This window comes from Formica exsecta, unplaced genomic scaffold (assembly GCF_003651465.1).
Source record: "Formica exsecta isolate Colony F162 unplaced genomic scaffold, ASM365146v1 scaffold80, whole genome shotgun sequence".
In the NCBI taxonomy this organism is placed as follows: domain Eukaryota; kingdom Metazoa; phylum Arthropoda; class Insecta; order Hymenoptera; family Formicidae; genus Formica; species Formica exsecta.
In genome coordinates, this window is record NW_021853570.1 from 2056596 (window position 1) to 2074682 (window position 18087).

At 31.0% G+C, this 18087-nt stretch overlaps 1 protein-coding gene across 1 annotated transcript; it reads right to left on the minus strand.

The window, feature by feature from the left end:
* Positions 1 to 3292: 3292 nt before the first annotated feature.
* Positions 3293 to 16865, minus strand: LOC115244246. Its single transcript, XM_029821760.1, has 10 exons — positions 16706 to 16865; positions 15916 to 16331; positions 15238 to 15647; positions 11779 to 11874; positions 9324 to 9534; positions 8970 to 9201; positions 8657 to 8780; positions 4488 to 4605; positions 4075 to 4328; positions 3293 to 3936 (listed from the first exon to the last, which is right to left on the minus strand). Exons 1-10 carry the CDS (start codon positions 16788 to 16790, stop codon positions 3714 to 3716), a joined length of 2169 nt encoding a protein of 722 aa, XP_029677620.1. The 5' UTR covers positions 16791 to 16865; the 3' UTR covers positions 3293 to 3713.
* Between the last annotated feature and the right edge of the window lie 1222 nt (positions 16866 to 18087).

An 18087-nucleotide genomic window follows, 5' to 3' on the forward strand; every position in this document is an offset into this window, starting at 1 on the left:
TTTCTACATAATATTTCCATTTAGTTTCGATTTTAGTTAATTTTTTTATACATTCAAAAAATAACGCAATTTTTTTAAATGTTTTATTTTTCCACCAGCATTATAATATTATTAATTACATTAAAGAATTTGTTTACATAACTGTTATGTATATCTACTCTAGAATTTCAGACTGAATTTTGCAACGACAGATTCAATATATTTACTTTGATATGTGTGTACACAATTCTGTGATTATATTATTACATATTATTAAGCTAGTTTTGTGGAAAGCTTCTAATGTCTGTGTTAATCTGTAAAATAAATGTACATTAATTTTGTTTAATTTTTTAAATATTTTATATACATTCTACATTTATATATTCTTTATTATATATTTTTATTGACAACTGTTTGCATAAGATTATTTGGACTGATCATATGTTTTAATATCAAGCAGCATCCTATCCTAAATCTCTTGATTATAATCTTGATCTCTTTAGAAATACGAAATATTATTCTCAAGCTAACAAAAAGCGTGATTTCTCTATTCTCTAAAAATATTTTTATCACAAATAGATATAATTACTAATATTATAATTAGTAAATATATATAAGTGTATTAATCATTAATATATAAAATATAATTTTAGATTTTTAAATCACAATACATGCTTTGATTGTCTATTTTATATATATGTATAAAAAAAATTTGAAAATTCTACTTTTTGAGAAAATATGGTTAAAAGGTGACAAATGTTTTGTACATCGTTCGCAATTACATATAAAAAACTGATCAAACTGTAAAGGCCAATATGTTCCGGTTTATCACTTACGGTTAATTGATTTTCACGCACAAAAGTTATAAAGATAGTGAAACTAATTTTATGAAAAATATTTTCTTAACATATGCAGCATTCATTGGAACTAAAAGCTTTATATATATAAATTTGTTATAATTACTGTTATATATTATATTAGATAATTGTATAATTATTCTAATTTTTAATACAGTTATTATATTATATACATTTCTCATATATTCTAGATACTTACTCTGTGATTAAAATTAGATACGTTTCATGGCAAACTTCTGTTCGGCTATCCATTAGTCACGCTATAATGATCAGTCATGTAGCTTTTGCTATTGGGTATTTTTTCCTTTATAACTGGCAATAACGCGTCGGTTAATCGACCGCTGATCTTCGGTTTTGTTTCAGATAGCTGCCTATGCAAGTTTGCATCTTTTGAGTTATCAAGAAAACGAAAATAATTATTGGATTTTAATAGATCGTTATCAATGCGAGTATTTCGATTTCCAATCGATTGACTCATCCTGATTTTAGTGGATGGATTATCTTGAAGTTTCTTTGGTTCTTCTACATTAGATTTGTTCACGTTTTCAGAATCTCGTAAATCCAATGTGCTGTTAGAATTCTTGTCTTGATATTCAGTGGTCGACGATATTTGTGATGCGTCGGATTCCGATTGATTAGGTGGCCTCTCAGTTGCAAGATTTTTCAAAAATTCACTTTCGTTTCTTTGAGATAAATTTTTTAAAATCGAATTTAATTGCTCATTTGTATAATTCGTTTTTATTTCATCCACTTTTTCAAATGCTTCGGGCTTTATTACTTTATCATTGATAGAAGCAGATTGGCTATCGCTATTCTCTGCTTTATGTTTAAAATTTTCAAGATATTTCTGATTTTTTTCGATAGGTTTCGAAAGCGCGTTAGTAACGTTCTGAGATTGTGAAATAGTATGATTCAGTAAATTATTTTCGGTCTTTGCATTACCCGGTGCTGGTAGAACCTTAATCATCGATTCTACGAAATGTTTCGCATTTGACAAAATTTGACTCATTACAGGTAAATCATTTACGATTTGTGGATTGAAAATGTTTTCAAAATTTTTTATCACAGTTTCATCAAGAAATCTCGGACTTACACCATTCTTTCTATCTGACTGTTCTTGTTTATTTCCTGACCACTGATTAAGTTGTTGATTCACATTCTCGTGTAAATTCTTTATAATTTTCATACCCGGAATATTTTTTGCTAGATCGATGCCAAACATTCGTTGACTCACTTCAGGCGTCGTTTCCCGCACATTTTCCGACTCTGGAAGAAACTTATTCACAGTTTCAGTTAAATCATTTATATTTGTTGCATTTGAATTATTTTTTATTAAATTAATTGAAGTAAATAATCTTTCATTAATACCGTCTATTGTTGAATTCTGAGAATTTTGTCCGTCAGAATTAATATTATCCGCACTTGACGAATTGCTTATTGTATATAAATTAATTGATTTTTGCGAGGAATTATGGACGTCGTAATTACGTCTGACAATGTCAGATGACGTGTTCTGAACATTTTGTGCAAGCATTGGAATTAAATTCCTCGTCTTTGAATTGCGTACAACATTAGTGTCTTCTTGAAAATTACTTGGATTATACAATCCTTGTGATTGCGTAGAATTGAGGACAGTTTGATCTTGATCCAAATTTTCTAGTAAAACTCGATCGTTAATTTTTATTTCAGAATCAATGATGAACGAGCGATTCTGGATTTTATCTTGACTCTTGTCAGGCCGTTCTAGATTCGCTTGAGGTAACGATTGCGTTATGGGAGCTTCAATTATCGAAGGTGATAGATTATCGTTGCGTCCATTGCATTCGTGGTCTCTATCAGTTCCATTTCTCAAATGCATTAAGCGATTTGCAGTATGCACCGCCAATTGTAGAAAAAGCTTCAGAATATTCTCATTTTGAGCAACCGAATCTGGATCATACTGCAAATTACTCCAATCGATATTTGGCGGCAAAGAGTAAACCTAATAAAAAAATATAAATTATTTTACTACATTTTCTTGTTCATATAATTTTACACTGTACTCAAATGGAAAGACTAAATAATTTAATGATATATTTTTTTGTTTTATTTATTAAAATAAGAAATAGTTTAATATATGGCAAAATATTAACTTTAACTAAGCTAAAGCTAAAGGCCTTTTTAAATTCCTTATTTAAGTTTATATTACCAAAGAGATCAACACGTTAATAATGATCAAAACGGAGTTGCTCGGCCGCATTTTACTATTTACTGTAACGACGTAAACGCAACTGCCTTAAATATGATCGTAAAATTAATATCGAGTATTTTCTATCGTTATACGATTTTAACGACTGTCCCGATAGCCATATCGCGTCTTCATGCATATCGGGATTTGTTGTTACCATTTAAATTCTCTACAATCGTCTCTTTTTTTTTTTAAACCGCATGCAGTTTATTACAGATCATCTAGATTGATAATTAAAATAACATTTATTGAGCAGTATTTGACTACACAGAAATGATTTCGTGGCATGATTCCTTAAATAACCTTTGATTATTAATTACGAAAACAAGCTCCCAAGATGAGCGGCGAAAATATAATAAGCATTTCAACGTCACGGCAATTGCATGTATTTGCACATTTTCTATTATACATACAAGAATTTAATTAAACGATTTGCTTTTATGTATAGCAATTGTTCGTATATCCATAAATATTACTTTAAATAATAAAATGTAATAATAAAAGAAATTTTTTAGAGAAAAAATATAATATGACACAATTTTCATATCTTATAAGAGAGTGACTAATGTCGAGACTGTTAAAAATGTCTCATATTGTTAATAAAACGTATTTATTATAGAAATCTAGAGAGGGTGATTTTGTGCGTATCTTCAGGGTTGAAGAGTCGCCAGAAAGGCTGAGCAGCTTTCTTCCGTAGGCAAACATTGTCCGAACGCCTCTAGTAATAACGGTTCTTCTTTAATCGCTATTTCATAATCACGGAAAGATATTTTGCCATCGTGATCGACGTCGAGCTTCTTTAAAGCTAGTTCTGATAAATCTTTCACTCCTTCGTCTGGATCCTCTTCGCCAGGCTGTTTTATCAGACAATTTCTACGAATACATGAATAAAATATAAATATATATATACATAAATAAATAAAAGAATTTTTACCGATTGTAAATGTGTGATACAATATGTATAATAGACAAAAATAAGATTATAATGAGATAAAGTTTTAATTATCTTACTTAAGTAATTGGAAGATTTCATCCTTTGTGATATATCCATCGTTGTTCAGATCGTATACACGAAAACAGAAAGTGATTTTGTCACGCAGATTGCCTCGCAAAAACACGTCGAGTCCCATGATCCAAGGCTCTAATCGAATAACGCCCTCGATCTCTCGGTCCCAGCAGCAGAATAAACGCTCTACCAAAGTGTCCTCCGTGATTACGTGAAATGTATTGTGGAGGAGTTCTCGAAAAATATTTCTATCAATTCCCTGAGATGACAATGAAAATGAGATATTTTCTAATATTTTATATTAACTACATATGTATATAATTTATTTTTATATATTAATAATTTAAACATTTTTTCACTTTCAGTTAATAAAAGTTTATAACGTTAATTAACTTTCGATTGTAAATGGCTTAAGTACCTCGACAGCTGGCCTCGATTGTGGCCTTCTACCGATGAATATCGATCGTTCAACTTGTTGTTGATTGGAATTGGTAGTTAACTTCTTGTAAAATTTGCAGAGATTGTCTAACTCGACCCTAATAAACCAAGTATACATTAAATGATAATTTAATAGTTATAATAGATAATGATAATAATATATAATGTTTATTTTTTTCAATTTTTATATAAAATTCTACTATTAAATTAATATAATTTACAGTAGAGTTTAATTCTCATTCATATTTCCATTTGATTTTTTATCAATTTATTGTTTTATAAATTCTTATGTCTATTGTTTTAAATTCTCCAGGTTTTATATCTCTTTCTCTTTGTAAATCCTTCTTAATTGAATTCTTCACTTTTTATTACGTGAGTAATTACGTTTTTTTATTACTTCGATAAATGCAATTGCAATTATACACTCGCCAAGAGTACAAAGGAAAAAAAATCCGATTGACAATTAAAATGATTCGTTTAATGCGACTGATAATCAAAATAAGGTACTTAAAAATTAATGATCGCGGCAATCGACGCATTGTTAATCAACTCGCCTGGAGAATCTCGTCTTTTTTTTAAGAGACTCGATCACTTTGACGATGTACGCGGAGTTTCTCCCGCCTCCGCCCTCCGGCATCCTTCTGCGACGTCTCCTCCTCGGCGACTCGTCCTTGCCGGACGCGGCGCAGCTTTGCCGTTTTGAGTTGACGGATGCCTTGCGACCGCTTGACAGGAATAGGGAGACGCTCTTGATGAGCGTCGCGCCGGCACGAAGGCTTATGCTGGCTGGACACTCGGCGCCGACGCCGACGCCGACGCCCGACTGATCTCCCCTTGCCGACGTGGTGCTCCGTTGCTCGGACATGCCGGTTCAATGACTGAAAGTGATTCCAAAATGATTGGTATTTTAATTCAGATTGTTCAGATGCACTAGAGATTTAAATAACAGATTTTCGAGAATTTTTTTATCTGAAGAAATAAAATAATTATGCAATATTTTTTAAATATATACATATAACACAACTGTCTATTTATTTCCTAAAGAAAGAAATAAATGGCACTGAATTATTTGGACAATTGTTTTTTATTCTTAAATTTATGTAGTAGAATATATATTAAGAGTAGCATATATAATAATTTTATAATTACTATCGCTGAAATAATAATAATAATATAATACATATACTTTATTTGTATTATATTCAATTAGATAATGTTTTGTGCTAAAAACGTAATGAATAATAATCACATATATACAGTACTGATACGATTAAGTATTTGCAGACAGACATACATGATGAGATTTCTTTCTTTGTTTCTTGCAAGTTGCACGTATACAAATGGGGCAATCATCATGATTGTAATAAAAATGCAAATTTGCTTAATAGAAATAGAAAAAAAATGTATGAAAATAGAAACCGTTACCACGAACCGCTATAACCATTCCACTCGATTGATCGATAAGAAATAAATCACAAAGATAGCTTTTTTTATTAACGGTAACCGAAAATTGCGAACGCGGTTAATCAAAGCCGACTTAACTCATCAAAATATTGCCTCTCCCTTTCTCTCTCTCTCTCTCTCTTTCTCTCTTTCTTTCTCCCATGTCCAACCAATTTATTATTATTTACGATCACATTTGCGTAATTCTCTTGTTACTCGATTTTGCTCGTGAAACTCGTGTGCATTTTCGTGGCACGAATAATATATTCTAATGAACTCAAATCGCGCATTTACATGCGCGTAACTTGAACTGCGTGCACAAATAAAGAAAATGCTATTTGCATTTTATAGGAAGAAAGAGATTACTAAGATTTATGATATAAAGCGCAATCTAATTTACATATTGTACACATAAACATAATTTAAATTATATCAAAAATACACTAAAGAGATATTATATCTAATATTATATTTCAATTTGTGAATAATATATATTAAAACTACTATTGTAAAGAGAGTTCATGTCTCACCGTCGTTTTGCGAGATAAAATGTAAAAACTTTTCTCATTAAATAATGAATATAACTACGCCGCAAGTTATGTCCGAAACTCGTGCATTATTTTGAATTTGTTTCAGTCAAACACGCAATACCAGGTAGAACACGGAAAATCGAGAAACTTTGGAGTATCTAAGCACACCTCTCTTTTTCAACTTCTAATTTATGTATAATATTTTACAAAAACATATGTTTTACACATGTTGTTATTTTGCAATATTTAAAAGCAACTCAACTTTGAAACTTTAATGTTAAGTCTTTATAATATTTCTACACTTAAATAATTATTTTTAAATATAGAACTTACTTATGAACAGAGTAATAAAGCGCTTGAAACATGAGATACAATTTCTTAAAAGAGCTAGTATTTTGAATAATGCATGTCTTATCTTCGAGTAATCATTTCTAACAACGCGCATGCATCGAGAATCGCTCCTGCAAACGCAAAGAGACAATTCATAGCACACGGAATTGCAATTTTGAAAGCATAATTTTAATCTTGGATAAAATCCCTACAATTTCCTCGCGTTATATATGATTCTAAGTCTATTTATTTTATATATTATTTTTACACACACAATTATGTTTTTTATTTTTTTTAAATTGTTTTGCTGAGGACAATTATATATGATATAACAATTTTTTAAATTCTTATTTATTTTCTTTTTCTCGGATATATTAATTATAAATATAAATTTTAAAGAAAATTTAATAACTTTGCGAATGTAACTTTATTTTATGATTCGGGCTTATAGAGAAAGAGAACTATGATAGTACGCGAAATTAGATCGTGCTACGATAATGATCGACACTTCTATTTCGAAGCTATGGATTCCCTCAATTTAACTTCTCTAACTTCTAGCAACGAGATTGCATGTAGCATGCATGTGAATCTCATTTTAATCTATAAACGAATCAAAAATATACCACCATATATATATAGTAAATCTTGATATGACGGCCAATTTCCCAGATTCTACAGGATTTTATGTCAGATAAGTCACCTTACTATTTAAGAACGCAAAGATTTTTGGAAAATGCAAATTATATAAAAAAGAAAATTGATTATATATGTATGTTTATATGTACATTAATAAAAATTCACATTAGAAATATTCGAGGAATATTATATTATCATATTATATTCTTTATTATTTTTATTTGTAGATATTAATTACAAATGGAAAAAGTTACGTGATTTATAATAAAATTAACCAAAATATTTAATTCCACATTAAAATATAACACAGTAATAAATAATCGTCAATAGCAATTGCACACTTAATTATTCGAAAGAATATTATTACTAATAATTTATCACTGCAATCAAAGACACAAAAGATTTTCTGTCCTCATTATCTCTCCCACTGTGTAAGAATAATTCGAGGTGTTAGAATCTGGCTAAAGATTATCAAAACGAATTCACTATCTCTTGTTTGTTTAGTATGCGTTTAGTGTGATTGACACGTTCGATTAAATCGGAAAAAAACTTACCGATTAGTGACAAAGGACTCCTTCCGTCGCGATCAGAACTTCGTCGTTAGAAGCGACTACGTTTTATCGATCAAACATATCAAATAGCGAGGTTGAAAAAACGCAATATCTAGCAACAGATCGGATAAACATGCATAAATTTTCATCATCAAACGTCAAGACACAAACCGCGCTACAATAAAGTTAAACAATTTGGATAACAAAAATTTTCAATATAATTTTATTAAAATTAATGATTTATTTTGTTTACATTATCCGATGGAAATTATGTAGCATAAGTAATGTAATGTAAGTAATGTAAGTGTCTACAATTAATTAAAATATATTTTTAATGATGTATATTATAATTAAGTAAATTTTTTATAATGTTTTTTTATCGGGAACATGTATATTTTAAAGTTTTTAATATTTTTATTTTCGTATATTATAATACTTCAATACAATGACATGTGAATCTTTTTTTCAGCATATTAATTCCACACAATTTATATTTTTTTTGTCTGACTGATGAGAAAAATATTATCATTAGATATTTCTTCTGAAGTGATCGTGGACGTCAAATGATGTTTCCTAAAAAATATAATAAAATTAATGATTAATAAATCAATATATTAATGATTCTGTATTCTTTACAATTATTTCTGTAACAATCTTACTTGCATAGTTTGTCTAAGCATTTTTGAATTTGCATCAAATGATGTTGGATATCAATGAGCGTATTAATCATTTCCTCTAACATTGCGAAGGACCTAGTTTCTTTGTATCCCTCAGCAGCACGTTCTACATTAAAATTTTAAGATATTACCTGTCTTATTTTTTATACAACATTTACGTCAGTATATCATATAGTTCATATAGCTTAGTAATTTAATATTTAGAATTTTATTAGTGAATTATATTCCGACTGATCAATATTAATAAAATTATTTATATGTACGTATTTTATTAAAGATATTTCCGGATACTTACTAATCCGGATATGTTCATCAGTAATATCTCCATCCTGATAGACGATATCAATCTCTTTCATATAATCGATTAAATCTTTTACATTATTCACGCTTGTTATCGTCGATTTGTTATTCAGTGTTTGCAAGATATAATTTGTATCATTATCAAGTTTAGCATACATATTTCTCATTTTTGATTGTTCTCGAGTAAGTTGATCAATAAGCGAGCTTAATTCATTCAAAAATTGTATCTAAAATAGCAATGAAATGCGTCGGTTTAGTCTAAATATGATAAATAAATTCTATTAATAATTGATTAATTAATATCCTACAATTAATTAATTTAAGCATGTTTTATAAAATATATACAGACCTCTCGTTTATTATTGTCCTTATCTCTGCTTATTTTTATGGCAGAGTTAATGAGCTTTGCAAAGTTTTTTTCATACGATGTAATTAGCTCTTTTAGTTGCTCTGGCATATTTATAGAAGCCTCTTCGTCTATTAAATTTAAAAAGTTACAGTGGTTTTTACTTAATTCGAGGATGAGCATTGTAATTCGATATAAATCTATGCAAGTTGCAGTCTGTGTTTATTTAATTAGATAATTAAGATAAGTTTAAATCACTCGCGTAACCACTCGTATCATCGAATGCACGAATACCTAATTTTTAATATAATATGTGATAAAATATATGCGATTACCTGTGTCTCCTACGTTCGAAGGCGCGACCGAACGAGATTGCGCCTGAAAATTATATTCATATCAAGACACAGTTACCTGTCACTTGGCACTTATTCATATTTAATATGAGGAGAGCAAAAAAATCCGAGTAATGATAAATAGACAATACACGTATAGGAGGGACATTAATTTATAAAACTTACTCCAATCGTGACGGCAGTAAATAGAATCACGAGAAATTTCATCTCCATTTTTCGATCACTCGTCGAAATCGCTCTTGGTACGTAAATGAAACTCTAACAGGTCGCTCTGATGAACGAAACCGTTTTATAAGCATCATGTGCGTGAACAAAGGCACTTGCGTATATGTCGTTTTTCAAAACATTCGACGGAAACATCCGGTGGAGAATAAACGAACATATCGTTATGAATCAAAATTACGCGAGTGTGATTATTCTACGCAAATAGACATGTGTGCAATTGCATTTTATATTATCGCAGGAGAAATATATTTTTATTATTTTTTAATTATTAATTTTTTTCTTCTATCAATAGAGGATGAGTCGCGTTATGATTAGAAGATTGATAATGTAGTGGTAAAACAAACGCGATGCGCTCTTCTCGAATTTGCATAGCATGATAATCTTGTGACGTTTCTGCGCCTAAAACTGCGATCAAGGATATTAGACCGACGAATGCAGAGGATTGAGTAATAAAGACTACAATCAATAGTCTGAATTATTCATTAGTATATTAAAGGCTGATAAAATGGATATAAGAGAATATTAGCATTCAATAATGTATCGGATTTAAAATTTGCGAGGCGCACGATGAGACGCATTAAATTATTTATATCAATGGCAGTTTATAAAATTGATAAGTATTAATAATTGTTTTATTATATTAAAAAGATTAGAGGATAAATAAGGAGGTTTATTTCTTTCTTAAATAAATGTATTACATAAAGAAAACGTTTATACACACACTAATCGCACAAGTATAATTGATTTATTGTTATGTGAGTTCACTTTCAATGATATTGATCATATTTTTAGATCCAATTTCATCGTCCATATCCATATCCACGGGAACTGCAATCAAAATATTATTGTAAAACATATGCTATCAATATTATTACATAACGATAATAATAATGGATAAGATTAAAATGACAAGTAACTAAAATTACATCTAAAATGTTCGCGTGGCAAGAGATATATTTTACGCTTTTTGTAATGTATCAAAAATTCTCGATTTATATCATTTTGTTTATATTTACCCAGAATTAGCAAATGAGTTTGCGAAAGAACCGCTGCCGAATGGCGTGCCTATTGAACCGGCACTGGATCCGCTGTTAGCGAAGGACCCACCACCGTATCCAGGATATGTACTTCCGCCACATCCTCCACCGCATCCTCCATAGCCGCGTTTGCGATAACCACCTCCGCCGAATCCGCCGCCATATCCGCCACCAAATCCGCCGCCAAATCCGCCGCCAAATCCGCCACCAAATCCGCCACCAAATCCGCCGCCACGACCATATCCTCGTTTAGAACGAACGAGCTCCGGCGTGGCTGCTCTGATTATTCTTTGAAGACCTGAATAAAGAGTTTTAGAGACTTTACTTTCAACATATAAAATTAAACTGTTACATTTTAAGAAATAAATTTTGAAAACTTATTAATAATAATTTTATCAATACAATATATTAAAGATTTTGCATTACTTGATGATGTATATATTTTTGATAACGAGCATGTAATGTATTTACATAATAAATCACGAAATATTCAAAATGTCAATAGCGGCTATAAAGAGTAGATAAACTGATTGACTCGTGTTTAACTAACGCGCTATTAATGCGTGCGACGCACGTTGTTGAAAACTTAGACAAAATTAAGCCGGAGTCACATAACATACAAATTAGTAAATATATATGTAATATTATATTTTAGAATTAAATTTACATGTGTGTTATTCACACACACACACATATTCCGAATAAAAAAATATTTTTAATAAAATATTTTCCATTATCTTACGATCTCGATAAGAATTCAATTAAATAGCAATATGTTACACATAATTCGATATTTATCACGTTTTCATCACTTTCACACATATTTCCACCGTCTAATTCTATCGTTTTTTTTCAGGTTTACCTTGAGATTGCAAAGCAGTCGTCGGCAATGCGACTGCAACTGCGACGAGTAGCGCAACAAGCGCAAGGATTGCGATCCTTGACATTCTGCCGATGATGATCGTACTGCAAGCGCGAGTATCCAGTGCTAAATGATGACAAGAAAATCGGCCAAGCAGTCTTTATATATATGGCAACCCATACGTGCGTTCCGGGATATCCCGGCGTGTTTTACGCAGGTACGAAACGCAAGCACTTTCGGGCCGCATCGAATCAGTTGTATATCATTAGCGCGAACAAAACGAGTCTTTTCTTTGTCAGTGTTGAGGTTGATGATGCGCCGTCGGTCCCCGGGTGTCCCTGAAACGATTCTCTGCTCGCCTGAAATATTATTTCGTGACAAGCTTGAGCAGATGAGCTAAGCAATCCTCGGTATCTCTTGATAGATTATCTTAATCGTTGCTTCTTACAAATTTTAAGGAAAAAAGAAAAGCGCAAGAACCGCAAGATCAGGTAAATCGCTAACAAAATATTTGTAAAAAAATTAAAACAATTAATTAATTTATTATAATAATAATAATAATTATTATTTTAAGCTAAAGTAATTTACACTAATATAATGTACTATTGAGTTGTCAATAAGAGAATTAAGGTAATTTATATTTAATAATAAACTATTTAATAATTAAATAATATATATATTTTTTAAAAAGTCTAATGTGCGAGAATAAAAGTTTCCTCCTTGGAAAATTTTTATAAAAGTGGAATGGAAAATTTCATTTTTATAGAACGCAAACATTATAATCAAATATTTTACATATAACATGAAAATAACATGATTTGCCATTTGTTAAGTTATAATAAATTTACAAAAAAAAATCTAGAGAAAATTTATTTCAATTTTTAACTCTTTCAATAACTTTTTACCCATACAGGTTATTGCATAATACGATATTTAAAATACCACTTTTCAAGCTGTCGTCATATATGTATATAATAGCCTTCAGATGATATTTATCATCCAACATTACCTACATTTGAACTCCCGGAATAGCCGGCACGCTTTAAGAACCGTGTAATCTTGCTTGCCTGAGAGATACATTAGCGGTCAACTAGCGGCCTTGATTTTGTCCGGACTTCACGGTCTTAGGTCGTTGAACGAATACACCTCGGGATTCCCATCCAGGTGCTGTTACTCTTATTACTATTAACAACATAATTTGACGATTGAGGGTTTGTGGAACAAACTACGCAGATTAATTAAGTTTCTCTTAACTTTCAAATCTCTGTGTTCTAATTAAATCATATCGATTGCTTTTAAGATAAAACTTGATTAACGAATAAAGACTTATGTATATATGTTTTATATTAATTAAAAAAAATATAAATGTACATATATATTAGATATACATATATTATATTCATTTATAATTTGTGCAAATTATTATTTAGGATACAAGACTTTGAAATAATCTTTGAATATTCAATTATTAATTATTATTAAATATTAGATATTATAGATAATGGATTAGAAACAATTGAAAGGTTTGTATTAGAAATTATTGATAAAATATGTCATTATTTTTAATAACATGAAAAATAAAGTAAAAAGTAAATATTAAGGAATTGTGTAGGTAAAATTAGCAGATGACATACATAGATTGTGTGTAGATTTGTTTCAAGCAATTTTTTAACTGGCAGCACTTTAAAAATTTATTTCATAATGGAAATCCCCGTTATTATTCATAATTAATATATATGTAGAAGAAATTCATTAGCATGGCTTGACTCATAAGTAATATGAACTTCTCGTTATAGTGTCATGCGTATTTATACATTACGAAATATATTTACGTACTCTGTTGCAAAAATGCTTTGGAGTTTCATTAAATTATTTAGAAATTAGAAAAATAAAATTATATTATACTCGCACATTAAACTCGCACGTATTTTGCATCGGATCCAAACAGAATTGTTTTAAAAATTACGTAAAACTTAAATTTGAAACTGCCCAGGAGGAATTGCAGGTATTATACGCAACATTCGCATATTTCAACGATTAAAAACCTAACATAATATGTGCAAGGTGAGCCGACAATTTAGTACACTCTTAGTCTATCTCTCGGAGCATAACTTTTCTGATGCGTATGTGAATAGTTTCTTTTCGTCATACATAGCACACACATCGCACTTAAACTGCGTAAACACACGGCGCAAAATTACGGTATAAATTGCGTCAACCGGACGTAATGATTGTTTGTCTTAATTAATCGTTCTCTTAAGAAAACGGAAAAAACATCTTTATATGTGCTACGTATTCGTGAGATATAACTCTACATATATTATCTTAATCCTATCGACCTTTTAATCAGCTATACACATAAATTTAATTATAATATTGCAAATAAAGTTGAAAATGTCAAAGCATGTAGTTTGGCCATATTTCTATCTTCGCCAGCATTTGTTCGTTATATATGACACACAGCTGTCATTTTTTTCTTAGTTTATTATGGGCGATTAAAAATATACTGTTTTGAATGAAATTTAACATGCAGCGTAGCTAATCACGGCTTTTAGAATGCTTGCTAATAGCAAACGAGTCAACTTCGGATTATGTAACATTTGTTGTAATTTATCATGTATCTGCGTAGTCCGCGTTTTTTTTTGTTTTCTTATTTTGAGTCTCAAGTGGACAAAATATGCGAATAGACGAAATAAGCAAGACTTCAGAATTTACGAAGAAACCACACACAAAATATATTTTATTTTAATATTTTCTATTACATTAAAAGCAACCCTATAAAACGATAATAATTTAAAGCTTGGTGTAGCTTATATATTGTGAATTTGTTATTTAATCTACTTATTTTAATAAAGTATCTTACCTAATAAATTGTACAATCTCCAGCAAATTAAAAATTGTTCTTAAATTATATAGTTTTGCTTTTTCATAAAAAATATATACTTTTATATATATACTTATATATATAACTAAATGTTATCCTTTCCTTAAGTATTCAAGATTCTAGAATAAAAACCAAAAAGAAACAGCAGTCTCTAAAACTCAGAAAAAGAATAAAGCGGGGATTTTAGTTTTGCCTTAACGGTTTCCAGAATGAATTCATCTTTTTAACTTGCCAATAAGATTGATCGTTTTAAGAGTTAATTATTCCTCGTATGGCTGTGGGCGTCGTTTCTTTCTAATAGAAATAAACACATACAGGAAAATTATATTAGTTCTTATAAATTTGATACATATTTGTATTTATCTTGTAATTATATATACACCATAACAAAATTACATAAACAATGAATGCAAAATTAAAATTGAAATACGTGTAATTCGGAATTAAAATTTTTTTCCAACACGATTAAAGTAGAAATTAATTTTTTAGTATATAAAAATAAAATAACGTCTTTTTATGAAAAGCAAATAAAAAATTAATATGAAATTTAATTTACCCCATAGGAGATCCGCCGTATGCAGTGGCCACCGAGCTAGCCATTCCACCCTTTCCGGTAGAATAACTATTCGCGATGGCCGTGATGGTACCAGGGGAACCGGAGGATCCAGCACGAGTGGCCACTCTAGGAAAGCTGAAGATCATGGGGAAAAAATTGTTCAAATGAGGAAACCCTTGGCGACGTCGGTTGCCCTTGAAAGGTACAAACGGTATGGCCGGCTGGTCGTCATCATAGTCTTCCTCGTCTTCATCTTCATCGGCATCGTCAGTGACGGGTGTCTTGTGCGTCTTCTTCGCATGATGCACCTTTGGTCGAGTAACGGACACTTCCGTGCTTGTCGCAATCGGTTCTTCCGCTGATTGCGGGATCTCTGTGGTTAGCGGAATCTGTTCCGGCTCGTGGTGTTCCTGTGTAAGTAACATATGTACATAATTTATAGTTGTGCTATGAGAGATTTGTGGTGACTTTATCAATATCTAAAGAGTTTAAAAATTAAAAATAAATAAATAATTTTTTATAATTTGTGAGATTTACATTAAACATATTATCTTCTTAACATGAATCTTGGCAGAAATTATGGTCTCCTCTCTTTCTCTCTTTCTCTCTCTCTCTCTCTCTTGCTTTAGAGTTTTTTTAATAATTATTGTATACTTATAAATTTCACGAGTTCCATACCTGAGAGGTAGAAGAATCCTGATGATGATGGTTATGCTTTTCCTCTTCGTGATGGTGATGCTCGTGATATTGCTCCTCCTCGTGACGATGCACTTTATTCTGATGATGATTATGATGATAATGTTCCTCGTCGGATGCTGGCGCCGCCTGCGCCTGAGCGTTGGACACTTCCGGTTCCTCGATCGGCTCCGGACCATCCTTGAGATGAGGTGCGTGCATACCGCTGAAGAAGGTCTGGCCGCTTACGGCGTTTCCTTGCGCGAAGAGGCCCGTTGCATGATCGTCGTTACCCGAGCGACGTATCGGCCTGTAATATCCGGTGAACATCATCGCCCTGTGCGGATATGGGCGGGCGACTGTTCTCTTTTCTCTCAAGAATGGTGTAGGGCTGCTTTTGGGGTCTATCATGACGGAAGCTGTGAATAATGCACATATTTAATTCAAGAATAAAAAATACTACCATTAGTAAGTCAATACATTATATTTTATACATTTATATCATTAGTTATTCCTTTATTTTCTGAAAAAAAAATTTGTGTCTATTAATGAAACTGAAATATTTGTTGTTACTTGTATACTCGAGATATATTATTTAATACATTTTGTTTTTTACATATATTGCAACAGCTGCTAAATACATTACATCTAAAAAAGTTTGGAGATTTTATATTTCTTATATTTCTTATAAAATAACTTTATATAATATAATTTTCTAAATCTTTTAGAAGATAAATTTTCCAAATATAATTTCTAAAATAAAAGAACATTAATTTCAATTTTTAACGCTTACTAGGCTTATCAGGAATCACCCTAGATTCTGCTATCGCGATTATCGATGCGGTGGCAACTAGAAAAAAACTAATCCAGCCTGCCATCTTCGTCAGATTCTTAATCTTTTTTCAAGCTCTACGCAATGATTCTTTCTCTGTTCAATCACTCGTTTTCCTTGAAAGACCCTTCGGGAAGTACCTCTGGCTTGTTTTTTTTTTTTTACCGTCTATGATCGAAAATTGCGATAACCTAGCGATTCACTTCCACCAATCTTGCCGATCTACTTGACGCACCAACTTTTTGCACAATGCTGCTAGACTTGGTTGTCACAATTGGCTTTTATACCATGAGATACACGGACATAGGCAAATACACGGGGATATGGGATGGACCCATTGGTGGACACAGGGGATGTGGAATCGAGCGGATCCCCCACCATAGGTTTTGTCAAATGGTCGCTCGTACGGTCAAAGAATTTCCGTAAAGCACAGCATCGTGATCAACGGCTACGTGATTGTCATGACCGATGCGGTACATGCTTGATTTGATGCATTAATAGTGATCCGCACCGATCGTAAATTCGCGGGATCGAGTCGATATAGAGACAATCATGCTCGATATATTAGGCGCTATGCAAATAAATAATAATTATTGATAGATATATCTGTCAAAGAGAAAATTATTATTGGATAACAATATCTTATAAAATCTAGATTACATCCGCCATAACATAAATATATTAAGGTTTTTTAAATTAAAAAAAAAAATATGAGAGAAAAGATCAATTTTAGATTGAAATTTAGATTGTGAGCTTTAAAGTAATCTGTACACACACATATAATATAATATTTTTATAATTTTATCAAAAACTTTAAATTATTTTTCCGATCTATGATTTAGTTTGATTAATCAAAGAGAGAGAATATTGAACACCCAATAAATCCTGAGATCAGAAAAACTCGGGTTGGTTGAAGGCTTTTGGCTCTGAAACAAGGTGTTTATAATGAATTCACTTGAGAAACAACGAGAATGTGAATGGACAATGTTGTGGAGGGCCGATGACCAGTCGCTTTTCCTCTTTCACGACGCGATTTATTGAATCATCTCGATCGAGACATGCGATAAAGATTTAGCGTCCCAGACAAGTAGACTCGCGGCAAGAGGTTCACACATACACACACATTTTCAATTGTTCTAAAAATATATGAGAATCGAAGGATTTTCCATTTATAGCTTATTATTTGTCTCGAGAGTAAAGTCTTCTTGGAAAGTTTTTAGAATGTCCATCCTATTATCGTTTGATTTCTTTTACGTAATTCTTTTTTTTTTTTTTTAAGTAGAGATTATGAAAAGTTTTTAAAATATTTCTTTACATCGAATATAATTCAAAATTAATTATAA

Excerpts from the sequence above, each read along its gene's own strand:
- LOC115244246 (XM_029821760.1), bottom strand. The coding sequence starts at position 16,790 with ATGGCAGGCTGGATTAGTTTTTTTCTAGTTGCCACCGCATCGATAATC. Across the intron at positions 8,781-8,969 it reads TGATGAACATATCCGGATTA|AACGTGCTGCTGAGGGATAC; the intron begins GTAAGTATCCGG and ends ATTTTAATGTAG. Across the intron at positions 3,937-4,074 it reads GAAATCTTCCAATTACTTAA|AAATTGTCTGATAAAACAGC; the intron begins GTAAGATAATTA and ends ATGTATTCGTAG.